A 26,173-nucleotide genomic window follows, 5' to 3' on the forward strand; every position below is an offset into this window, starting at 1 on the left:
GTATCCGGGTATGCAGACTTTATCACACCCATTAATTACGGGGTGCAGTGAACTATGACGCATTTATAAACGCAGCCTCTGTGCAAACAGATGAGCGAGGGGTTGTAACAAATTAAGGCACTCACAATCAAGGCATAAGTTGCGCCTTTACCCCATAGTAGCGACTGATATGTGTACTCAGGAGGGGCTTTGGGCTATGGCAATCAATATCTGTCAGAATTATTTAAAGACATTGTGAGTCAACTGGTATTATTGATCAAGTGGTTGCTGGTTAAAGTTCTCTAGGATCCCATATGCCTTCCAGTGTATGCCTATATGTACCAGCCTTTATTTTGAACACCAGAAAATGATGTGATTGGTCTGTTTATACAGGCCAGGCTACTTTGTAGTTGTCCTATGAAATGAGAATGTTGGCTGAGCCAGATTTGGAAAGGCTGCCATGCTGAACTCCAGTTGCAATAAGTAGTGTCATGGTGGAGCAAGTGTTCCTACAATCAGGTCAGGTGCCAGGGGCGTAGGTTGGTGACTAAGATGGGGAGGATTTGGAGGAGCAGGTGAGCTTCAGACTTCCCACAAATCATGCTGGCTATGATACATTCTATGAGAAGTAGGGCAGGAGGAGGGGCGTTAAGGAGCAGTAGGTAGGGAGAAGATTGAGGATTGTGAGGAGGTACGTATAACTTAATATCTTGTAAACTAACCATTTTTAGGACCTTTAAAACAGAGACACATGTTTTTGTCTGCATGTGTATGGAAAAGTCCCAGGTAAAATCTGACAAACACCTCACCATACCTGAATTAAACCACCTGTACCCAACTATTTACTACAGAATACATTTATCAGGGGGTGTAACATGTCAAACACCATCCCTGAATCTGCCCCTCTGCAGTTTCCTAATAGATGGGCTTATTGCACCAGGGGCTTTAAGATCTTCAACAGTGTTGACACTTGAGTTAGCTGATGCACTGTGCTTGTACGTTGATCAACAGGACACTGAGATGAGCGGTATTGTACCAACTGCATTCTTGGCAAGGAAGACTTCTCTGTATCCCACATTACTAAGTTTCATGATTAACTGTAACATGTCGCTGATAGTTACACTGTGCCCTTGACCTTATATTATGGTTTGGTGATATGACTAAGTAGTTATTTAGTATATACACAGCTCGCTCATATCTGTTAGCACCAGAAGTAGTTTCTCTTCTCCTTCACCTGTTCTTCTCCTGTCCTTGCAGGGGCTTCATAGTTCCACTGCATTCGCCCAGTAACTTCTTACTGAAGGCAGCTTGCACCACGTAACTATTAGCAAGTTTTTCATACGATGCAAGTCAGATGAGTTGATTTTGCCAGTGCTTGTAAAAGGAATGAAAAAAAAACAAGCTGAACAGAATACGTTTTTAGCATAGCAATGCAACTGACTAAATAATGTACTGTGATGCCCTTGAAAGGTCAAAAGGGCTTGCCTTTAGTAGAGTGGTTTGCTAAGTTGATGAAATTGTCAATGGTCGATGGACACCTGGGATCAACCAAAAATTAATATTAGGAATGGGCAAATTCTGGGATTTGTAGTCAATGTTTGCATCAACTGAACCAATGTACCATTGCATCGCACATAAAGCCATTCACACCTCCCCCCCTCGTTACCTAGCAAGCAAACTCAAGCTATCTGGTGGCTCTAGACCCTAATGAAATGCTGAAAATCTGCTGCTCGAACCTCTGACTTTTAAAAGGGAACGACTCATGGTGCAGTCGTTCTCAGGTTGTGCGACTAGAATCTGGAACTCACTGCCTATAAACCTTTGCACCACCACCTTCAGAACCTTCAAAATTGACCTCAAAACCTTTCTCTTCCAAAGATATTTTTCACAATAACACCACTCGTCAAGATCCATACTAGGCCTTAACCCCCACTTTTATAGGCATATTCCTAACTGCTACCTAATTATCTAGAGCTACAACTCCGTTATTTAAGTGTCCTATTTTAAGTTGTCCTGTATTTAATTCTGTAAATATGTAGTATTATTCTGTATAAACTTTTATCTCTTTCGTATTTCTCTAAATATGTTTTCTGTAATTAATAGGTACGATATAAATAAGTAACTTGTCATGAGTAACCATAGTAGCTATACATTTTGTTCCTTACTACCATGTTACTCTCAATTTCTCTTGTAACGTTCTTTGTTCTATTGTAAACCCCTCTGACACCTTTGGGTAAGGTCCCTGCTATATAAAATTGCATAAGTAAATAATTAAAATAAATAAATACCATATGGTGATCTGCAAAAAGAAAGGCCAGGCCGGGACACACAGTGATCATTGTTCACCAAGTGATTTAGCACAAGGTCATGTGGAATCTCCAGAGTGGAGATACTGAATTACACTGTTCCTTGTGTCTCTTTATACCAAAGATGAATTGCCATGCAAACAGCAACGCAATATTATGTACAAGCGGTCATTGCGGTGAAGTGCAGGGATTGGATTTGAAAAGAAAATAAATATTCCTTAATCCAGGATAAATGATTTATCCACGCAAAAAATATTGTTTAAAGACGGTATGAAGGCATCTGTCTAGCATAAACAGACAAACAGTATCTATTGAAAAATAACTTTGACTGCAGGAGCGCCATAGTAGACACTTATACATAAATGTACATAGACAACACCAATACCAGTAAATAAAAAAGGACATCGTTTTTAGATAATAAGGCTATTTATTAAATAAATATCTGAATATGCAGCGCTTGTTTACACTGCTCAGTCCATTTGTGGGTTCTTCATGAAGAGGTACTCCGCCTGTAAAGAAAAATGATAATATATTTTTTTTTTTAATCCAGATGCAGCATACATCGTCTACAAATAAAATTCAAAAACGTATGGATAGGGTAAGCAAATGGATCTATTTCATCAGCATAGCTTGTACCCAATAATGCAGTTTCATGTAGTGGCATTGGAACCATCTAGGGAGCGCCATAGAGACATAGTTAGATATTTATACTGAAAGTTGCACAAATTCATTTTCAGATGGGTTCCTTTGTTAATATTGCCAATGAGCTTCACGATTAGGTTGAGTAGAAACAATAAGCCATTATTGTTTATCAACTGATTACCCTTTTTATAATGACGCCTTATCTTGACTTTTGTGAATAGAAAGATACATTGTTGATCCAAGTATTCTCATCAAATGTCGACACAAGACAATTATACTTCCGCTCCGTTTCCACAAAACAAATCTACTCAAACGATGCAGAATTGCTTAGGGAAGATACGGGCAAAGGGAATATTAATGTCAAACACACATTGGAAAGAAACAAAGTTGAAACATTAATTGAGTTCTGTAGTATGACTTCATGTATTCCATGTGTATTATTGTCGACCATTACTTAATTCCGTAGAGAAATGTACATTTCACATGACAATCTATTTAAAATCGCACGGCGATGCATATTCCTTGTAGTATCCTCATGATGGCACAATCATTGGCCTGCTAAAATGATTGCTCTTCTACAAACCAGCAGCTGTTCCTTTAATACACACGGGCAACTTTAAACATTGTTTCCCATTTGAGAAAGCAAATTCAATGGGTGGTTGGTCTCTTGTCCCTTACAGTGGCGTTGTAAGCGGCATTCACAGACCCTCACAGGCAGAATAAATTGGCTGTTTTGAAACCGTCTGCAAATGTATAATTTGCAATACGTTCTATTAGTACATACGCTGCATCACAAATTGCATACATACTTGCGGACCAGTATGTGTGCAAACAGCATATCCCAATTTGGGACTGGGTCTTTGTACATCAGGGCCCCCGGTTCGGATTACAGGTTATGGAGTTATCATCCCACGGTAAGTAATCCCTCGAAACATTCAGGGGCATATTTATACTCCGTTTGCGCCGAATTAGCGTCGTTTTTTTCGATGCAAATTCGGCGCAAAACTAACGCCATATTTATACTTTGGCGTTAGACGCGTCTAGCGCCAAAGTATGGGCAAATAGCGTCATTTTTTTGCGTGAACGCCTTCCTTGCGTTAATGAGATGCAAGGAAGGCGTTCCTGTCTAAAAAAATGACGGCGACGCCAATGCGTCGTATTTATACTCCCGGGCAAAAATCACGCCCGGGAGTGGTCGGGTCAAAAAACCCCGCATTTGCGCCACTTTTTAACGCCTGGGTCAGGGTAGGCGTTAAGGGGCCTGTGGGCTCAAAATAAGCCCACAGGTGCCCTCCCCTGCCCCCAGGGACCCCCCCTGCCACCCTTGCCCACCCCAGGAGGACACCCAAGGATGGAGGGACCCACCCCAGGGACATTCAGGTAAGTTCAGGTATGTATAAAAAAAAAATATATATATATATTTTTTTTGGCATAGGGGGGCCTGATTTGTGCCCCCCTACATGCCACAATGCCCAATGACCATGCCCAGGGGACATAAGTTCCCTGGGCATGGCCATTGGGCAAGGGGGCATGACTCCTGTCTTTACTAAGACAGGAGTCATGTAAATGGCGTCTGGGCGTCGTTTAAAATAGCGCAAATCGGGTTAAGATGATTTTTTTGCGTCAACCTGACTTGCGCCATTTTTAAGACGCCCTAACGCCATTTTTCCCTACGCCGGCGCTGCCTGGTGTATGTGTTTTTTTTCCACGCACACCAGGCAGCGCCGGTCTGCTTGCGCCGGCTAACGCCATTCAATAAATACGGCGCCCGCATGGTGCTTCAGAATGGCGTTAGCCGGCGCAAAATTTTTTTACGCTAAACTGCGTTAGCGCAGTTTAGCGGCAAAAAGTATAAATACGGGCCTCAGGCCGGTATTTGTACTTTTTATCGCCACATTTGCGCCGCTTTTTGACGCAAAAACGGCGCAAACTTACAAAATACTATTGTATTTTGCAAGTTTGCGCCGCTTTTGCGTGAAAAAATGACGCAAATGCGGTGCTAAAAAAGTATAAACATGGGCCTCAGACCTCTGAGATGACTACAGAGTGGCATATGTTGAACTACAAAGAAATAAATAAATAGGCACTGACAAAGCCTAAAGGTCTTGCCCACTAAGTAAATTGAGCAACTACCACCTGAAGGGTGTATGAGGAACTCTCAACAGTACAGTGTCAACACCCTCTCCACTGAGGTGTTAGAGCAAGGTCATCCCTGGGACATCCCAAAGAAGCAGTCAGAGGACCAGACCTCAGAGCACTAGGTATGGGATGGAAAACTCTGAACTACTTCAAATAAATAAATAAGCATTGACAAAGCCAAAAGGTCAGGCATTTGTCAGAGAATGTAATCCCAATCTATTGGCTGTGCCAAAGCTCGTTTAGGTTTACTGCAGAAATGTATAGTGTGAAAGATGTGAAGTGTTTAAGAGCCACCATTGGCAATGAAATGCTCCAACCTGCTAAGGCTTCCCTTGCTCGAAAGCGTTTGAATGGCCCATGTTACAGCCATGATCTTCATGCGTTTTCACAAGGTACAGCGATGTAAACTTTAATAAGGCACGAACCAAGATTGTAGCTGTGACTGCTGACACAGACATAGGCATACACATAGACACCCAGCTGCAAATCACCAACAGTGGCCAAGACTATCAGACAAGTACTGAACCTTGATCAGGAAGCCGAGATAAAAAGCAGAGCACATAGAAAACGTTGTTAATGTGATCGTATAATGGAGGTTTCACACAATGACAAGCAACAGGCTAATGGTGTGAGCTCGGAGCAAATAATGCCATGCCCACTAAGTAAACTGAACAACTACCACCTGAAGGGTGTATGAGGTACTCTCAACAGTACAGTGTCAACGCCCTCTCCACTGAGGTGTTAGAGAACAGTCATCCATGGGCAGTGCTTAATTTGTACTTGTTGTTTCCGGTGCTGAGCACCGGCACTTATTTTTGAGGGCCGGGGCTTATTTTTCTGCCTCAAGCATTTGCTGCGAGGAAAAGACACATATGGGAATGACGGAAGAAGAGAAAAACGAAAAAGCGTCACAAAAGGAGAAAGTAGAAGGCTGCTGGAGTGTGCTGAAGGGGCAGGGAGTGGCTGTAAATGGATGGAAAAGGCCCGAGATGGCTTCACGAGTACGCCACCTCAGTATTCCATGCTTCGACATTTAAGTGTAGAGGGCTTTGGGCACCGGCGCGTTTTTATTTACAAATTATTGCCTTAGGGAGGGGGTTCACAGCGCCAGGGAAAGAAAGACGGAGGGGGGGGCGGGAGGGGGGGGGAGGAGGTCTGACATCGTGTGTGCTTTGGCTGTCAACGCCCAGAATTAAAGAACCGGGAATTTGAAGTGATGTGTCCTGGTTCACATGATGTGTGGTCAGATGCCAACGCTGACAGTGAAACTGAGATTTTCAAATTCTCAGGTTAGCACCTAAATCAAGAGGTACCGTTGCGCGTTGACATAGAACATTCCTGCAAGGGCTGCATGGTGCCCTCTCGGCCCCCTTTTTTTTACCTGAACCCACTTCGTTAGGCAGAATGGCAACAGCCCGTAACCCTTTAGACCCCAACTCTGCTGCTTTCGCTTTAGTCAGTGTGCTGCTGTCTGTATGCAGTGCTGATGATGGTCAGTGAAGCCTCTTCCTCGACACCGCGAGGGCAAAACCGGACTCCTCCCACTGCTATTGGGTTTATGTGTAGATGTTCGACATAATGCCCCTAAACCACTTCCGGTTCATCTTTCTGACTTCTTGCTGGTTCCCTCTTCTGTGCCCCAGCATCCCGACACGATATGAAGCAGAAGCTTGGGGCAGGACACCTGTGTGCATCGGTGTGGCTGTTTCTCAAACACAGAATGCATTTATAAATATGTCTGTCACGGACTATCCCTCAGCCAGTGCCAACTGAAAAGCCAATTTGTTCGTTGGCTGCCACTCGTCCCATGTTGGCCCCTAAGAAAAAGCGAGACTCTGACAAGGCCACCTTGGGCATGCAGTGCCACCGCCGCTCAGTGCATGGCCATGTCATGCTCCGGGGGTGACTCGGTGCCTACACAGGGGCCATGGAACTTATCTCTGCATGACCTGATTGTGTACTGAACTCTGAAACACCACCCACCTATAAAACTATAACCTGGAGTAAGTAAGGCCATATATTTTAACCTCCGACATTCTGGTGAATATTTGTGCATTCAACAAGTCAAGTGCAAAAGAGAAATGGCACATACGGGTGAAAATTGTCTGCCAGGACGTTTTCACCTTTTTACCAAAAAAGGTCGAATTTACAGTGCCCATTGTAGATATACTTAAACAAGAATACAGTGATTTATATTCTGTTTAGGTTTTGTTTTATTGTCTTTCAGTTCTGTTTCTTAAATAAGTTGTTCAATTAATCAATCAGGAATTTGCAAAGCGCACTACTCACCTGTGAGGGTCTCAAGGTGCTGAGGAGGGGAGTGTGGAAAAGGGGGGTGGAAGTGCTGCTACTGCTCGAACAGCCAGTTCTTGAGAAGTTTCCTGAAGGTAAGGAGGTCTTTGTTCTGGCACAGGTGGGTGGGAAGAGTGTTTCACGGTTTGGCGGTGAGGTGCCAGAATGATCTACCGCCGGTTGTAGTTCTGCGGACGCGTGGGACGGTTGCGAGTGCGAGATCGGCGGAGCGGAGATGACGGGTCGGGGTGTAGAAGGAGAGTCCTCTGTTGAGGTATTCTGGTCCGGTGTTGTGCAGTGCTTTGTGAGTGTGGGTGAGGAGTTTGAAGGTGATTCTCTTGTTGACTGGGAGCCAGTGCAGGTTTTTCAGGTGGTCTGTGATGTGGCAGTGGCGGGGGATGTCCAGGATGAGGCATGGGGAGGCATTCTGGATGCGTTGCATCCTCTTCTGGAGTTTGGTCATGGTTCCTGCATAGGGGGCATTGCTGTAGTCCAGTTTGCTGCTTACGAAGGCTTGGGTGAATGTTCTGGTTTCGGTGGGTATCCATTTGTAGATCTTTCGGAGCATCCGGAGGGGGTTGAAGCAGGAGGAGGAGATGGCGTTGACTAGCTGGGTCATGGATAGTTAGTGGTCCAAGATGAATCCTAGGTTGCGTGCATGGTCGGTGGGAGTCGGAGCGGTTCCGAGAGTGGCAGGTCACCAGGAGTCATCCCATGCGGAGGGGGTGGAGTTGAAGATGAGGACTTCTGTCTTGTCGGAATTGAGTTTGAGGCAGCTGCTCTTCAATTGGCGATGGTCTTCATTCCTTCATGGAGGTTGGTCTTGGCGGAGTCCTTGGTGAGGGAGAGGATCAGCTGGGTGTCATCGGCGTATGAGATGATGCTGAGGATGTGGGATTGAGCGATGTTAGTGAGCGGGGCAATGTAGACGTTGAAGAGGGTCGGGCTGAGGGACGAACCCTGGGGTACGCTGCAGATGATTTCGGTGGCCTCTGAGCGGAATGGGGGGAGGCGGAATCTCTGGGTTCTGCTGGTGAGAAAGGAGGTGACCCAGTCCAGGGCTCTGTCGCGGATTCCAGCAGTGCTGAGACGTGAGCGCAGGGTGTGGTGCCAGATGGTGTCGAACGCGGCCGAGAGGTCCAGGAGGACGAGGGCTGTGGTTTCGCCACTGTTCCAGTATGGTTCTGATGTTGTCGGTGGCGGTGAGGAGGGCGGTTTTGGTGCTGTGGTTGCTGCCGAATCTGGATTGGGAAGGGTCCAGGGTGAGGTTCTCCACGAGAAAGCGGGCTAGTTGTCTGTTGACAGCCTTCTCGAAGACGTTTGCTGGGAAGGGGAGCAGGGAGATAGGGTGGAAGTTCTTGAGGTCTTTTGGGACCGCCATGGGTTTTTAGAGGAGGGTGTTGATTTCAGCGTGTTTCCAGCTCTCCGGGAAGGTGGCGGACTCGAAGAAGCTGTTGATGATCTTCTGTAGTTAAGGTGCAATGACGGAGTTTGCTTTGTTGAGGATGTGGTGAGGGCAGGGGTCAGATGGAGAGCCGGAATGAATGGTGTTCATGATTTCGATGGTGTTGTTGTCATTGACAGAGGTCTAGGAGAGCAGGAGGTTAGTCGGAGGTGAATCTGTGGTGTTGGTGGCTGCCAGGGGGGTCTGGGTGCTGAAGCTGTTGTGGATGTCTGCAATCTTGCGGTGGAAGTAGGAGGCTAGGGAGCCGCAGAGGTCTTGGGATGGTGGGATGTCATTAGCGTTGGAGATGGGGTTGGAGAGTTCCTTCACGACGTTGAAGAGATCCTTGTGGCTGTGTGCGTTGTTGTTGATTCAGTCTTTGAAGGCGGTTATCTTGGCGGCTGGGATGAGTTGGTGGTGTCTGTGGATGGCGTTTTTTAAGTCTGTGAGGTTGTCCAGAGTCTGATCTTGGTGCCACTTTCTTTCGAGTCTTCTGCAGCTTTGCTTAGATTCGTGGAGGTCGGCGGTAAACCAGAAGGCCTTTCTGTCGGTGCGTCTATTGGAGGGATTCTTGATTTGGGGCGAGAGTATTGGCACAGGTGTTGACCCATTGTCTGAAGTTGCAGGCAGCTGCATCGTGTTGGTGGTGTCGATGGGTGGGTTCTGGGAGAGGGTCGCAATAAGTTGGTCTTCGGTGACCTTGTTCCAACTGCGGTGGCGGATCTGTTGTGGGTGGTGGTGTGTTGAGGGTTTCTTGAAAGAGAAGTGGATGCAGCGGTGGTCTGTCCAGTGGAGTTTGGGGGTGTGGCTGAAAGAGATGTGATTTCTGATGGAGAAAATAGGGTCGAGTGTGTGTCCTGCGGAGTGGGTTGGTGTCGTGATGAGCTGTTTGAGGCTGAGGTTGGAGAGGTTGTTGAGCTGGGTGGCGGTGTTGTTGTCGGTGTTTTCGAAGTGGAAGTTTAAGTCCCCGAGGAGTATGTAGTCAGTTGATGCGAGAGCGTGCTTGCTGATGATGTCGGTAATTGTCCTGCCATTTGATAAAGTTTTGTTTTGACCAATGACTTTGTGTTTCACCACTGCGCATATTAGTTGCTCAATGTTCACCAGTAGCACATGGTATGTTTTGTTCAGTTTAGCCGCCTATGGGCTTTGACATTGCATTAGTCATTACATTCTGTATTGTGCCTATTGGCTTTGACATGGCATTAGCCATTGCTTTCTGTATTCAGTTTAGCCGCCTATGGGCTTTGACATTGCATTAGCCATTACATTCTGTATTCTGCCTATTGGCTTTGACATGCTGTATCCAGTCTAGCCGCCTATTGGCTTTGACATTGCATTCCTATTGGCTTTGACATGATGTATTCAGTTTAGCTGCCTATTGACTTTGACATGCTATTAGATATTCTGCCTATTGGCTTTGACATGATATCATATATTACATTTTGTATTCAGCTCCGCTGCCTATTGGCTTTGACATGATATCATATATTACACTTTGTATTCAGCTTAACTGCCTATTGGCTTTGACATGATATTCAGCTCCGCTGCCTATTGGCTTTGACATGATATTATACATTACACTTTGTATTCAGCTCCGCTGCCTATTGGCTTTGACATGATATTATACATTGCATTTTATATTCAGCTCAGCTGCCTATGGGCTTTGACATGATATAAGACATTGCATTTTGTACTCAGCTTAGATGCCTATTGGCTTTGACATGACACTAGACATTGCATTTGATATTTAGGTTAGCTGCCTATTGCCTTTAACATGACATTGCATTTGATATTTAGGTTAGCTGCCCATTGCCTTTAACGTGGAGTTAGACATGGCAGTTGAGAATCTAAGCTGTATTTTTCCAAGCTGTGTTTTTGCACCAGAGAACCAAGATGTTTTGCTCTCACAGTAGACTAGACCTGATAAGAGAGAGTACATGGGCGTCGTTTCTCTTCCCTTGAGCTTGGGAACAGGAGTAGTCTTGGAGACCTGGCCAGTCTCCAAAAGGCTTGCTCAGTTTCCCGGGTCTGAGAGGAGGGGGCACACCTTTGTAACGAATGTAACAGGCTGCAGAGAGTCAGATTCGAATCTGCCGGACCTCGTGCTGGAGCTTGGCGCAGGCTGCCAGCAATCCCGTGTGGGTAGATGAATCTCTCTTTCTCGCGGCTAACAGGGGTCCTCAGCTTGCAGAACTTAGAAAGATGAAGCTGTGAATAGTTCCCACACGGTGAAGTATTTGTTTTGCTTTGCATTCAATATCTTATAAATATAACCTGCTGTGTATATTGCAAACTGATATATTTTGTTTGATTAACGCGGACTTGAAAGCTACTAACTCATTCATTCATAAACATTGTGGTTGGGGAAGAATAAAATAACAATAAAAGTCTTCTTTGACCTCAGAAGTGCATTTCTGTTGTGTTATGTTAGTGCTTAGAAACTAAATAAGAGGAAAGCACTACAATTGGTACCAGAAGTGGGGTCGGTCATTAAGAGGTGATTAAGAAGGGGTTTGACGAGTTAGTAGATTTCTAAGTGCACACTTTAGAAAGTGTAATTGTTTTTTTGTTGTTTGGAGAATTACAGAAATTGTTTTCTGTTTGGAGAATCACAGTAGCACGGCAGACCATGTCTGAGAATACATGTGTTGATGAACTGCCTGATGGTGCTAAGAAAAACTGTGAATTGTTTTCTGTTTAGGGAATTACAGAAGAAAATGCATGTGTAGCTAAAAGGCCTGATAATGTTTTGAGAAATAATTCCCGTTGTATATATGTAGAAAACGTGTGTTTTGGAAGTAATGATGACAGAAAGGTCTGGATACCTTTATCTGCTTACAGAGAAATGCAGGAGAAATGTAGGAAGTTGGAACATGAAAATAGGAATTTACGTGAGCAAATTAGCCAGGATACGATAATTCAAAATTATGCTGAAAGTTATAAAAATGAAGAATCTTTCTTGTCCCATTCCAGTAATGAGGGGGTTAAGACAGCTCCGAGCTGCACTGAGTTTCCGTGTGAGCCAGGGTTTTTGGCAGATAAAATGCATTCCTTAACTGATTACGAGTTACCGTTGCAAAATGCCCAAGTAAAAGGAAAGATTTTAGAGAAAGAGACACCGAGTTTCATTAGCTTGTTTGATTTTTGGAAAAAGAATAGCCCTCATTTGAGTGAAATCCTAACACTTTTGTATATGGTCACTGTGAAAAATTATATGCAGTTGCGCGCTTGTGATTTGGCAAATGAAATAATGCAGACTTTAGGTTTCTGCGCAGTGCAAGAAGGAAATACTTATGTACATGTAATTCAAGAACAAGGGAAGAAAATACTGCCCCTAGCTAGAATCATACAATGGATCTGGTACTTGCAAGACAGGGCTAGAGTACCACAGATAAAAGAGTTACCAATGAAATTGTGTGCACCATTTGAATTCGTGTCTACTGAAGATAAAAAGCATGTTTGTTTTACTGATGATTCATTGACTGAAATGTTGTTTTCTGGCACCGTAGAAGGAACAGAGTTGTATAATGTGTGTCAGATTTTAAAGCAAGAGCTACGTGAGATGTGTCATTTTTACGCTGATTTTTGGTTCTTTGATAATGTTTTAGCCACATGGCTTGTACCTAACTGGTTCAATTACCTTGCAGATGTTAATCAGAAAAATTCAGAGAGAGAAGTGTTCACCCAGAATTCTGCCTTAGTGGGGATGGCTATGTGGGTGCCCCAGAAATGTGAAAAGGCCACTTACAGGTGGGCAGAGATGAGAGAGATGCACATTCCCCTAGATTTGATAAAAACTGTGCAGCACGCACAAAAGCAATCTGTCATGCAAGCAGTCACAGAGCAGTTGGGGAGAGGAAAGTTACCAGAACAGAAATGGCAAATTGATCAGGTTTTAGGGAAAGTGATTGCTGCAAATTACCAAGGAAAAATCAAAATTATGCTGATACCTAGAAAAGAATCTGATTCATTCATACAAATTGGAGACAGAATGGCCCAACTTGGCAAAAATGCAGTGAATGGAGGTTTGGTAAAGAAGGAGTCTGCCCCAGCCCTTCTGACAGTGCAAGAAAAGGGGAGCTGTGGCGCAGCAGATAAAAACCTCAGTGCTGATGTGTGGGCTGAAGCCCCAAGTGATCCTCCAGAACCTGCAGAAAATATAACAAAGGGCCTCAAAAACGTCCTGCTGATTATAAAACGGGGAAAGAAAGAGGAAGGGTGCAGTTTAAATGAAAAATGTTATTTGCAAGAAAAGTCATACTTGTTTCTTTTGCAGATCCTACCACGTTTCGCCACTGTCCCTGAGTGTGCTGCGTGGTCCCCCTTCCGGTGTGTGCGTGTGGGGTCGGGGAAGGGACCGAATCCCCAACCTGAACCGGGCTGAGTAAAGTGCCAGCACCATGGATCCATTTTGCGCAAACTGCGCCTTCAGTTCAAGTTCAACTTGTTTGCTGTGTTTTTTTTTTTTGCCTCTCGTTTGGAACTCTGACTTTTGCTTACCTTCCAGCAAACCTTTCAGGTGGACCGTGCACCTTTACATGAGTAGAACTCATGCCACATCAAATTGCTAACACTGTTGAATTAGAGACTCATTCAGAAAAAAAAATTGCCCAGTCTTTTCTATGTAGATGTATCTGATGTGAAAGGTTATGAAATCAATGTGTTAATTCACTTCTATTGCTTTACAGGGATTGCTTTGATCATAATGTTTTTTTTGTGCTGATGTTTTTTTTTTTTTTTTGAAATATGAGATATGTGAAACAAAAATTCATTGGTCAAAGGGCGGAATGTCCTGCCATTTGATAAAGTTTTGTTTTGACCAATGACTTTGTGTTTCACCACTGCGCATATTAGTTGCTCAATGTTCACCAGTAGCACATGGTATGTTTTGTTCAGTTTAGCCGCCTATGGGCTTTGACATTGCATTAGTCATTACATTCTGTATTGTGCCTATTGGCTTTGACATGGCATTAGCCATTGCTTTCTGTATTCAGTTTAGCCGCCTATGGGCTTTGACATTGCATTAGCCATTACATTCTGTATTCTGCCTATTGGCTTTGACATGCTGTATCCAGTCTAGCCGCCTATTGGCTTTGACATTGCATTCCTATTGGCTTTGAGATGATGTATTCAGTTTAGCTGCCTATTGACTTTGACATGCTATTAGATATTTTGCCTATTGGCTTTGACATGATATCATATATTACATTTTGTATTCAGCTCCGCTGCCTATTGGCTTTGACATGATATCATATATTACACTTTGTATTCAGCTTAACTGCCTATTGGCTTTGACATGATATTCAGCTCCGCTGCCTATTGGCTTTGACATGATATTATACATTACACTTTGTATTCAGCTCCGCTGCCTATTGGCTTTGACATGATATTATACATTGCATTTTATATTCAGCTCAGCTGCCTATGGGCTTTGACATGATATAAGACATTGCATTTTGTACTCAGCTTAGATGCCTATTGGCTTTGACATGACACTAGACATTGCATTTGATATTTAGGTTAGCTGCCTATTGCCTTTAACATGACATTGCATTTGATATTTAGGTTAGCTGCCCATTGCCTTTAACGTGGAGTTAGACATGGCAGTTGAGAATCTAAGCTGTATTTTTCCAAGCTGTGTTTTTGCACCAGAGAACCAAGATGTTTTGCTCTCACAGTAGACTAGACCTGATAAGAGAGAGTACATGGGCGTCGTTTCTCTTCCCTTGAGCTTGGGAACAGGAGTAGTCTTGGAGACCTGGCCAGTCTCCAAAAGGCTTGCTCAGTTTCCCGGGTCTGAGAGGAGGGGGCACACCTTTGTAACGAATGTAACAGGCTGCAGAGAGTCAGATTCGAATCTGCCGGACCTCGTGCTGGAGCTTGGCGCAGGCTGCCAGCAATCCCGTGTGGGTAGATGAATCTCTCTTTCTCGCGGCTGACAGGGGTCCTCAGCTTGCAGACCTTAGAAAGATGAAGCTGTGAATAGTTCCCACACGGTGAAGTATTTGTTTTGCTTTGCATTCAATATCTTATAAATATAACCTGCTGTGTATATTGCAAACTGATATATTTTGTTTGATTAACGCGGACTTGAAAGCTACTAACTCATTCATTCATAAACATTGTGGTTGGGGAAGAATAAAATAACAATAAAAGTCTTCTTTGACCTCAGAAGTGCATTTCTGTTGTGTTATGTTAGTGCTTAGAAACTAAATAAGAGGAAAGCACTACAGTAATGGAGTCGCTGAACTGCTGTCATGGGCCGGGGGGCCTGTAGAGGAGGGTCTCTCAGAGGGTGGTGTTTGGGTCAGTACGGATTTGGAAGTGCAGGTGTTCGGCGGTGCTGAGGGTGTCTTTGGTGTTGGTCGTGATCCTGAGGGTGTTCTTGTGGATGAAAACGATGCCTCCTCCTGGTTTGTTGGAGCGGTCCCTGTGGGTGATCTTGTAGCTGTCGGGGATGACAATGGCGATGTCAGGCGCTGTGGAGGGGTTCATCTAGGTCTTGGTCATGAAGGCAGCATCTGGGGAGGCTGAGTAGAGTAGATTCCATAGTTCCACTGCATGCTTGTGGACGAGGCGGATGTTGAGGAGGATACATCTGAGATGGTTGCGTCCTGCTTGGTGGGTGGGTCATTGGCGTGGAGGCTGGTGAAGGTGCAGTTCTGGCAGGAGAAGGGTCCATGGGGTGTCTGCGGGGAGGCTTGAAGGCAGGCAGGAGAGCGGCCAGTGTTGAGGGCACAGAGGGTTGCATCATCATAGTGAACGTGGTGATGGTTGGGGGGACGGGAGCCAGGGGTTCTGATGCTGGGCGCGGGCTAGGCGCAGACGGGCGCAGGTGGGTGCAGGTGGGCTTGCCTTTGGCATGCTAGTGGAGTGCCTGCTGCACGGCCATGTAGTTGGGTGCAACTACGTTTTCGCCTAATGAAGGGGAATCCTGGTCCTGAAATGCACGTTGTAGCTAAGTTATAGAGGTCGCATTATTAGAAATAACGATCTCAACACGAAGTTTGTTATTGATGACTGATTATTGAGGTCCAATAATGTCGATGAATTAGAGAGTAATAAACTAGGAACACATTTGAAATGAATACGTTCAAAATAAGGATTTCATGTGGAAAACACTAATTGGTGAAATATTAACGAAGAGTTTTTTATTGGACTATTTCCCATATATATGATCACACGTATTTCATGTGCCCGGCATTTGGATGTTTTAAGGTGTTATTGATGTATATTCACGGACCAGCGAGTTACCAGGCCTAGCACTGTAAGAGTGTCGCGAGACACACATGCCGGAGATACAAAACCAAACAATTTGAAAATATGAGTATAAAACAGCGAAAGTTTTGTAGGTTGAAAATTATATCTTGCACATATTACTACATGCTGCACATGGCTTGCTTTAAATGGTCAACTGTCCTACACAATTGCCTCAAAAAATTGTGCAGACGTCAAAATAACGCTATGAAAACAAAGATCCCATCAACAGTCAAGGCCACCCTGGAACACGATGTACACAATGTACAAGACATCCACGCCTCCATGATAGGCAGCTGCTTATTCAACCCTTGATTTCCGTTAATTCCACCCTACCTGTCCCTATAAGCTACACAGCGGCGTTGAGTGGCATGTGTGGCATTCAATCAATCAATCAATCAATCAATCAATCAAAATTATTTATAGAGTGCGCTACTCACCCGTGAGGGTCTCAAAGCACTTGGGGGGGTTAAGGAGGGGGGCAAGGAGGGTCACTGTTCGGACAACCATGTCTTGAGGTTCTTTCTGAAGAGCAGGAGGTCTTTGGCTTTGCGAAGGTTGGTGGGGAGGGAGGTTCAGGTTTTGGGGGCGAGGTGGCGGTGTGTTGGATGCGGGGGACTGTGGCTAGGGCGACGTGGGCTGATCGGAGGTTGCGGGTGGGAGTGTGGAAGTTCACTCTTTCGTTGAGGTAGGTCGGGCCGGTGTTGTGGAGGGATTTGTGTGCGTGGATGAAGATCTTGAGTGTGATCCCTGGGGAGCCAGTGAAGGGATTTGAGGTGTGGTGAGATTCGTTTGTGGTGGGGGAGGCCAAGGACGAGGCGTGCAGCTGTGTTCTGGATTCTCTGGAGTTTGCGTTTGAGTTTGAGTGTGGTGCCGGCGTAGAGGGCGTTACCGTAGTCTAATCTGCTGCTGATGAGTGCATGGGTGACTGTCTTCTTGGTCTCTGGGGGAATCCATTTGAAGGATTTTTTTAGAGTGCGGAGTGTGTGGAAGCAGGAGGAGGTTAGAGCATTGATTTGCTGTGTCATGGAGAGGGAGGGGTCCAGGATGGTGCTGAGGTTGCATGCGTGGTTTGCGGTGGTGGGTGTGGGGCCTACGGCGGTGGGCCACCAGGAGTCGTCCCATATGGTTTTGTTGGGGCCGAAGATGATGATCTCGGTTTTGTTGGAGTTAAGCTTGAGGTGTTTAGTTGTCATCCAGTTGGCGGTGTCGAGGAGAGCGGCGTGTAGGTTGGTTTTGGCAGTGGTGGGCTTGCGGGAGAGGATGAGTTGGGTGTCATCTGCGTAGGAGAGGATAGTGATTCCGTGTGATCGGAGGATGTTGGCTAGGGGGATCATGTAAATGTTGAAGAGTGTGGGGCTGAGGGAGGACCCCTGGGGGATTCTGCAGATGATCTTGGTAGTGGTGGAGTGGAAAGGTGGAAGGCGGACTCTCTGGGTCCAGTCGGTGAGGAAGGAGGTGAGCCAGTCTAAGGCTTTGTGGCGAATTCCTACGTTGTGGAGGTGTGTGCGGAGTGTGTGGTGGCAGACAGTGTCAAAGGCTGTGGAGAGGTCTAGGAGGAAGAGTGTAACGGTCTCGCCTTTGTCGACTTTGGTCCTGATGTCATCAGTGCATGCGATGAGGGCGGTTTCCGTGCTGTGGTTCTTGCGAACCCAGATTGTGAGGGGTCGAGAGTGTTGTTTTCTTCGAGGAAGTGGGATAGGCGGGTGTTGACTAGTTTCTCGGCAACCTTGGCGGGGAAAGGGAGGAGGGAGATGGGGCGATAGTTGGAGAGGATCTCCGGGTCGGCTTTGGGATTTTTTAGGAGAGCAGTGATTTCCGCGTGCTTCCAGGGGTCTGGGTAGGTGGCAGAGTCGAAGGAGGAGTTGATTATGTTGCAGAGTATGGGGGCGATGGTTGGGCTTTGTTGTAGATGCGATGTGGACAGGGGTCGGAGGGGGATCCGGAGTGGATGGAGTTCATGGTTTTTTCAGTTTCTTCGTGTGTGGTGGGGGCCCAGGTGGTGAGTGTGGTGGGGGGGTCATGAGTGGGGGTTGAGTTGGGTGAGTGAGTGGTGTGTGTTGTATGAAGCTGTTGTGGATGTCCAAGATTTTGTGGTGGAAGTGATTGGAGAGCATCACATGTTGCTGGCTTTGGGGTTGGCTAGTTCATTAATGATGGTGAAGAGTTATTTGCTGTTTTGAGAGTTGTTGTCAAGGCGTGTCTTGTAGTGATCTCTTTTGGCATGGCGTATGAGTTGGTGATGGGTGCGAATGTTGGCTTTGAGGGTGGAGAAGCTGGTTGTAGCGGGTTCTTGTCGCCATATTTTCTCCGCTTGGTGGCATTTGCGCTTGGAGTCTTGGAGTTTGGGGGTGAACCATGGGGCGTTCTTGAAGTTGCGGGTGGCGATGTGTTTTCTGAGGGGGGCTAGTGTGTCTGCGCAGGTAGTGATCCATTTCGAGAGATTGTGTGCTCCTGTGTTGGGGTTGTTGTGTGGGGGGGTTTGTGAGCCAGTTGGGAGTTCAGGCGTTCTGTGGGGATCTTGTCCCACATGTGGTAGGGTGTTGTGTGTTGATGGTGGTGTGTGGGGGGTTTGGTGAAAGAGAAGTGGACACAGTGGTGGTCAGTCCAGAGAAGTTCGGTGGTATGGGTGTAGGCTATGTGTTGGCTTGAGGTGAAAATTGCATCAAGCGTGTGTCCTGCTGAGTGGGTGGGTGCGGTGACCAATTTTTTGAGTCCGAGGTTGGTGAGGTTGTCTATGAGGGAGGTAGAGTTGTGGTCTTGTAGATTCTCCAAGTGAAAGTTGGAATCACCGAGGAGGATGTAGTCTGTGGAGGTGGGCGTGCGAGCTGATGGTGTCAGCGATGGTGTCGCAGAAGGCGGGGCGTGGTCCTGGTGGTCTGTAGATTAGTGTACCTCTGAGGGTGGAGTTGTTGTTAATCTGGATTAGGAAGTGCATGTGTTCTGTGTTGTCGATAGTGTCTTGGGAGCTGGTGGTGACTTTGATGGTGTCCCTGTGTAGGATGGCGATGCCACCACCTGGCCTGCTGAGGCGGTCTTTGCGTTGGAGTTTGTATCCCTTGGGGGTGGCGATAGCTATGTCGGGTTCTGAGGAGGGGTTGGTCCAGGTTTCCGTGAGGAAGGCGATGTCAGGTGAGTGTGATGTGATGAGGTTCCAGAGTTCTATGGCATGTTTGTGAAGGGAGCGGGTGTTGAGGAGCAGGCAGTTGAGGTTGTTGTGGTGGGTGGTGTTGGTGTGGTGCATGAGGGTGTTGTTGCGGGGTGTGTTCTGGTTGTGGGATGGTGTGCGGCGGGACTGGTTGGTGGGGGTGGGGACAGAGCAGGTGTGTATTGCGTTGGTGTTGTGTTTGTTGTGGGGGGGGTCGCTATGGTTGGTGTGTGGTGTGAGGGATGAGGAGCAGGAGAAATGACAGGTGAGGCAGGTGAAGGGGCCATGAGTGTGTGTGGGGCTGGAAAGGGTGCAGGTGGGGCGAGGGCCTGGGTTGAGTGAGTGGAGGATGGGGGGGAGTAGGTTTGTCTGAGAGGGCCAGGGGGACTGGCGCTGGGCGGAGGGAGGGCTGGGCCAATGGGAAGGCTGGGGGGGGTGGGGCCGCAGGGGACGCAGCGGCTGGGGATTTAGCAAAGATGAGGAACGGACGGTGAGGAGGAGGGGGGAGGCGGGAGGTGCTACAGGGGACGCAGCGGCTGGGGTTTTAGCAAAGATGAGGAACGGACTGTGAGGAGGAGTGGGGAGGCGGGAGGGGCTGCAGGGGACGCAGCGGCTGGGGATTTAACAAAGATGAGGAACGGACGGTGAGGAGGTGGCGCGGGGCGGCGGGGCGGCGGAGGGGGGAGCGACTTGCCTGCTGAAGCAGGGTAAGGGCCCTTATTCTTCTAATCTATATCTCTTCTAGTGTCTATCATTCTTTCTCTTAAACTCTAACTCTACCTCTCTTACCTGTATGTAAAACTACGTTAAAAAAAAAAATACCCACCAAATGTAGGTTTTTCTGGTAAATACAGAACAGCTTTTTTCTTGTAGCTCGGGTGGTCAAACGCTTGGACGCGCCAAAATGCTGGTGCAAGCCGCAATAAACTGGCAGGCAAGGAGCTCCAGCCAGGGGGAGTGGGGAGAGTTGGGGCGAGCTCTGGCGTGAGTTGGAAAGGAGGCTCAATGGAGCGGGTTTAAGGGAGCAAAGCTCCAGCAGGAGTGAGGCTGGAGGGCAGAGGCTGGTAGAACACTGGTGATGGGAGAGGATGGTGGACTGGGGAGAGTGGAGAAAGGAGATGGATGGAGCAGAGCTTCAGCAGGGGAAGGAGAGGGGAAGCGGGGAGAGCTGGTGGGGGAGGGAACAGAGTTCCAGTGACAGGAAAGAAAGTTGGGGAGAGCTGATGAGAGGTCTGGGGAGGAAAAAAGGAAGGAAGGGAAAAACATCCAAGCACGAATTGTAGTGGTACAACCCAGAAGAGGATCCAACTGTTAGAAGCAAAAAACATCAGGGATAAAAAAAAGTAGCAAGTGGGCGAAGAACGTGATGAAAAACAAGGGAGCAAATGCTTGGCAACACGTTTTCCTATCGCGAGTGTCCTCCTTCTATATGATTCAGACAGGAGCTGACATTACAAGAAAAGGTACTACTTCATATTGGAATGGGAATCTCGGCTAGCTCAAAGTCACTTAATAAAGTATACTATCCATATCATTTTAGTAAAACCAAAAGTTTTCGGATATCCCTAAACCTAAAAACCCTTCAAGTATTTACTGAAACCACTAGATATACTGTAAGAAATCTACTGATTACACCGGTGGTGTTTGCTGATTTAAATGATGCTCAATACACCCAATGGGTATCGGAAGGGTTGGCCCTTATGCGAAAGACAGCAATAATGTCACAGCCACATTCCACTATGTTACATCTATTTACTGGTTTTGTTTTTAGAACGCAAGGTTGCCTAAAGCGTTTGACCGAAAATCAACACGACATAACCAAGGGCACCCCAACAAAAAGGCCCCAGGAGAAAAGATACATTTTCAAGGAGAGATGAAAGTTCAAATAAAAATAATTCCTCATCTGTTTAGGCCTAGAAGGGGGTACTGACGCACACAGGTGTCGAGTAACAAGGATGTTTCTTTATAAGTCGTGTTGAAAGTTCACATTGTTTTTTAACAATGTGGCCCGGCAAAGAAGCTGCTATTCTGAAGATTTTGTCAGTTCTGATTTTTCACTTTCTTAGTAAAACGTGTGGGCCATAAATAGGCATTTTAATTCCACCTTCTGCTCTATGCACAGCCGGTGCATGTTTTTTCTGTGACTCCAACCCACGGCCTGACCTCTGGTGTCTTTGCAATGTTATAACCGTGAACTTGTGGGCCCGCTGGATTACTGAATTTTCCTAAAAAAGTGCACTAGGTAAATGCTGCACATGCTATCGCCTTGACCATAGCCGGCATTTGGTACGGGCGAATTGGCCCCGGGCCCAAGGCTCCAATCTTCAGAGAGGAGCGCCGAGCTGCTGCATTAAGGTCATGCAAACAGCAGAGCCCCCTCACGTGTGAACACAAAAGAAGCCCCGGCTGACTTTCCTTTCTTCCCAGGCAGTTGCCCGAGCGAAGGGCTTCTCTTGAATTACACATCCAAGGAAGCTTCTGATCCACGAAGACTCCTTACATTTTTTAGGAGCTAGAGCTGGGAAAGTTCAGATACATGAGGCCATGAGGTGTTACCCCACAGAGAGAGCTTATTCTTTAAAAGCAGCATTTCAGTTTTGCTGGGATAGACGTTTAAGTAATTGTGGCTCATGGGTATGTTCCACACAACTCTATATCTTCGTGACAGATACTGACAGGGGTGCTGGAAGCACGTTCCTTGGAGGTGCTACAGCACCCCCAAATTAACCTGGAAGGAGCAGAATCAGCACTAACGCAGCCTTTTGATTTTGCATTTACTGTGCGATCAAAGACAGAGGTCAAAGTCGTCTGAAAATAGCTGCTTATGTTTTTTTTTTTAACACAGAGGTTGGTGTTTAATGTTCCTTTCTCTCACTGCATGATGAGGAACATTTACAATGGAAACTAAGTGACAATTTGATTTGGTGCAGGGAGCATGAAAGGAAAGGGTATAGGATGTTAACTGTTTTCTAATATGCACAAAAATGAAATGGTAGTAAATGACTTGTACTAATGTTTCAAAATATATTAGCCGCGAGGGAAGAACAAACAAGGGATGCTTTTTTTTAAATTCTGAAATTTGATGGAATCAAAGTTTTTAATAAGAATAAAACACTTGCATAATGAGCACATGTTAAGTATGTGCTTAAACCCAATTTCCACATGTAAGAAATTGGTTATGACTTGTGCAGTATGTGAGGCCTGTTCAAGTAACAGGTCCACAATTGTTGCATTTCTGGGAACCAAACACCCCATTGTAGCACTTGACTCTGTCAGGGTAGCGAAAGAGAAAAGCCCAAGGCCTACTCAGGGGAGGAGTTGTGGGCTAGTAATCGTCATTCACTGGTACGTAGTAACACTACTCAATAACTGATTTTCCAGTCAGTGCTTTTTCTTATTTATTACATACACACTACTACATACTGCAAAGTAATTTACAAATATATACATCCGGTAGATAGAAATGCACTTTGTAACATTCTGAAATCATATTTGTCCCCCACTGGGTCATTACCCCCAAAATCACAATACCCCCACCTATACCAGATGAACGAGTTACTTACCTTCGGTAACGACTTTTCTGGTGGATACATTAGCTACCTGTGGATTCCTCACCTAATGAATACTCCCATGGCGCCAGCATTCGACGGAAATCTTCTTACTAGTCTCTGCACGTCGACGAGGACGTCACTCTAGCCCACGCGACGTCGTCTGACGTCATACAGGCAATAAGAGGTCCTCGACGACGTGCGGACGTCAGTACCAATCATTTTTTACGTGCATGAGAACAACCAGGCAATGCAATGAAAGAGCAAGGCAACATCCCATTATATTGTAAAAATACACAACATTGCATGAATAACTGTAAATCTTTTATATATATATATATAACTCTCTCTTTTTAAAATATATACACACATCAAGTATATACACAAAGATATATACATATATACATATATATAAATATATTATATACAACATCTATTGCACCCTCAAAGACCAAGAGGAGCGCACTCAAGGATTACTTGGTAAGACCAGAAAGGCAACGGGGAGGCGGGTGGGACCGTGAGGAATCCACAGGTAGCTAATGTATCCACCAGAAAAGTCGTTACCGAAGGTAAGTAACTCGTTCTTCTGATGGATACAACTACCTGTGGATTCCTCACCTAATGAATAGACTCCCAAAGCAGTACCACGCCCGGCGGTGGGTGCCTAAATGGTCAAACCAAGAAATCCTGCAGCACTGACCGTGCAAAATGGCCGTCTCTTCTAACCTCAGAATCCAAACAGTAATGTTTTGCAAAAGTGTGAAGGGACGACCAAGTTGCGGCCTTGCAGATGTCGACCACAGGAACACCCCTGGCCAAGGCCGAAGTGGCCGACTTAGCTCTGGTGGAATGAGCTCTAATGCCCTCAGGAGGATCCTTCTTTGCCAAAGAGTAACAGGTTTTAATGCAAAGAACAACCCACCTGGATAGTGTTCTCTTGTGGACTGCCTTTCCTCTCCTCTTGCCCACGTATCCAATAAACAGCTGATCCTCCAGCCTGAAATCCTTTGTTCTATCAATAAAGAAGCTCAACGCTCTCTTTGGGTCCAGACGGTGCAGTCTTTCTTCCTCTTTGGAAGGATGAGGCGGAGGATAGAACGTGGACAAAGTAATTGCCTGAGCCAAATGGAAGGGTGAAACAACCTTCGGGAGGAAAGCAGCCTTGGTCCTCAACACCACCTTATCCCCATAAAAAGTTGTATAAGGGGGCTTTACTGATAAGGCCTGCAACTCACTCACTCTCCTTGCTGATGTTATAGCTATCAAGAAGACTGTTTTTAAAACCAAATACCTTAAGGGGCAAGAATGCATAGGTTCAAAAGGGGACCCCATAAGGAAAGTTAGGACCAAGGACAAATCCCATTGCGGCATAACGAATGGCTTTGGAGGATATTTATTTAGAAGACCTTTCAGGAATCTGATAACAATAGGGGATTTAAATAAAGATGGTTGGTCTGGAAGACATATGAAGGCTGACAAGGCCGATAAATAACCCTTAATGGTAGCCACTGCACAACCTTTCTGCGCTAGAGACAGAGCAAAAGACAAAACGTCCGATAGATGAGAATGCAAAGGATCAATCTGCCTCTCTCCACACCACTCAACAAATTTAGACCACCTATTAGCGTAGATAGATTTAGTGGAGTGTCGCCTGGCCGCTAATATAACATCCACTACCTCAGGCGGGAGACAGAAGGAACTCAGGTTGCCCCGTTCAATCTCCAGGCATGTAGGTGCAGACTCTGGAGGTTGGGGTGTAGAACCTGCCCCTGCGACTGCGAGTGGAGGTCTGCCCTGAAAGGGAGACAGAGCGGAGGGCACATTGAGAGTTGGAGAAGGTCGGAGTACCATACCCTCCGTGGCCAATCCGGAGCTATTAGGATGACTAGAGCCCGGTCCTGGCGAATCTTCCTCAATACTCGAGGAATCAAGGGTATGGGAGGAAACGCGTAAAGCAACTGGCCGCACCAGATTATTTGAAACGCGTCCCCCAACGCTCCCTGCATCGGATACTGGAGGCTGCAGAACAACGGACAATGCGCGTTCTCTCGAGTGGCAAACAGATCTACCCGAGGAAATCCCCACCTCTGGAAGATTAAACGGACTTGATCTGGATGGAGACGCCACTCGTGGTCTGCCGAGAAATGGCGACTGAGACTGTCCGCATGCACGTTCAAGACTCCGGCCAGATGGTTTGCTATCAAGCAAATCTGATGGTCCTTTGCCCAGGACCATAGTCGAAGAGCTTCTCTGCAGAGAAGGTACGACCCCACTCCTCCCTGCTTGTTTATGTACCACATCGTGGTAGTATTGTCCGTTAGGACCTGTACCGACTGACCACGAAGGGAAGGGAGGAAGGCCTTGAGAGCCAGACGTGCAGCCCGTAACTCTAACAGATTGATGTGAAACATCTGTTCCTCTGGAGACCAAAGACCTTTGATCTCCAGATCCCCCAGATGAGCTCCCCACCCTAGAGTGGAAGCATCCGTTATGACTGTGGCCACTGGTGGCGACTGCTGGAACGGCTTTCCTTGTGAAAGATTGTTGCTTGCAATCCACCATCTCAAATCCACAGCAGCATCTCTGGAGATCTTGACAGTACCCTCTAGATCCCCTTTGTGTTGAGACCACTGCCTTCGGAGGCACCACTGAAGAGCCCTCATGTGCCAGCGAGCATGCGTGACCAACAGAATGCAGGAGGCAAAAAGACCGAGCAGACGAAGGACCTTGAGAACTGGAACTACCGCTCCATTTTGAAACATTGGAACCAAATCCTGAATATCTTGAATCCGCTGAGGCGGAGGAAAGGCCCGACCCAATGTTGTATCCAGTACTGCCCCTATGAACAGGAGGCGCTGAGAGGGCTCTAGGTGAGATTTGGGCTCGTTCACCGAAAAACCCAGGTCGAACAACAACTGGGTTGTTGACTGCAGATGATGCGACACAAGCTCCGGGGACTTGGCTTTGATCAACCAGTCGTCCAAGTAAGGGAATACTGCTATCCCCTTCCTTCTGAGTTCTGCCGCAACCACCGACATCACCTTCGTGAAGACTCGAGGTGCTGAAGTAAGACCAAACGGAAGGACCGCAAACTGATAGTGTTGCGATCCCACCACAAACCGGAGATACTTCCTGTGTGACTTGAGTATCGGGATATGAAAGTAAGCATCCTGCAAGTCGACAGACACCATCCAGTCTTCCTTGTTCAACGCCAAAAGCACCTGTGCTAGGGTCAGCATCTTGAATTTTTCCTGCTTGAGGAACCAATTCAAGATCCTCAGGTCCAGAATTGGTCTCAAACGACCATCCTTCTTGGGAATCAGGAAATACCTTGAGTAACATCCTCGACCCCTTTCCTGCTCTGGGACCAACTCCACCGCGCCCTTGGAAAGGAGGGCTTGTACCTCCTGTTCTA

The 26,173-nt window shown here is 46.4% G+C and overlaps 1 protein-coding gene across 1 annotated transcript in view; it reads right to left on the bottom strand.

Annotated features, from left to right (window-relative positions):
• Window positions 1-2,692: 2,692 nt before the first annotated feature.
• The window catches only part of AK7 (adenylate kinase 7), a 225,742-nt gene continuing 202,261 nt past the window's right edge, over window positions 2,693-26,173 (bottom strand). Inside the window, exon 18 of the mRNA XM_069208273.1 lies at window positions 2,693-2,794. Coding sequence (XP_069064374.1) covers window positions 2,756-2,794 — 39 coding nt within the window. The 3' untranslated portion in view covers window positions 2,693-2,755. The remainder of the gene's footprint in view (window positions 2,795-26,173) is intronic.

The sequence above is a fragment of the Pleurodeles waltl genome, chromosome 9, assembly GCF_031143425.1.
Source record: "Pleurodeles waltl isolate 20211129_DDA chromosome 9, aPleWal1.hap1.20221129, whole genome shotgun sequence".
Lineage (NCBI taxonomy): Eukaryota > Metazoa > Chordata > Amphibia > Caudata > Salamandridae > Pleurodeles > Pleurodeles waltl.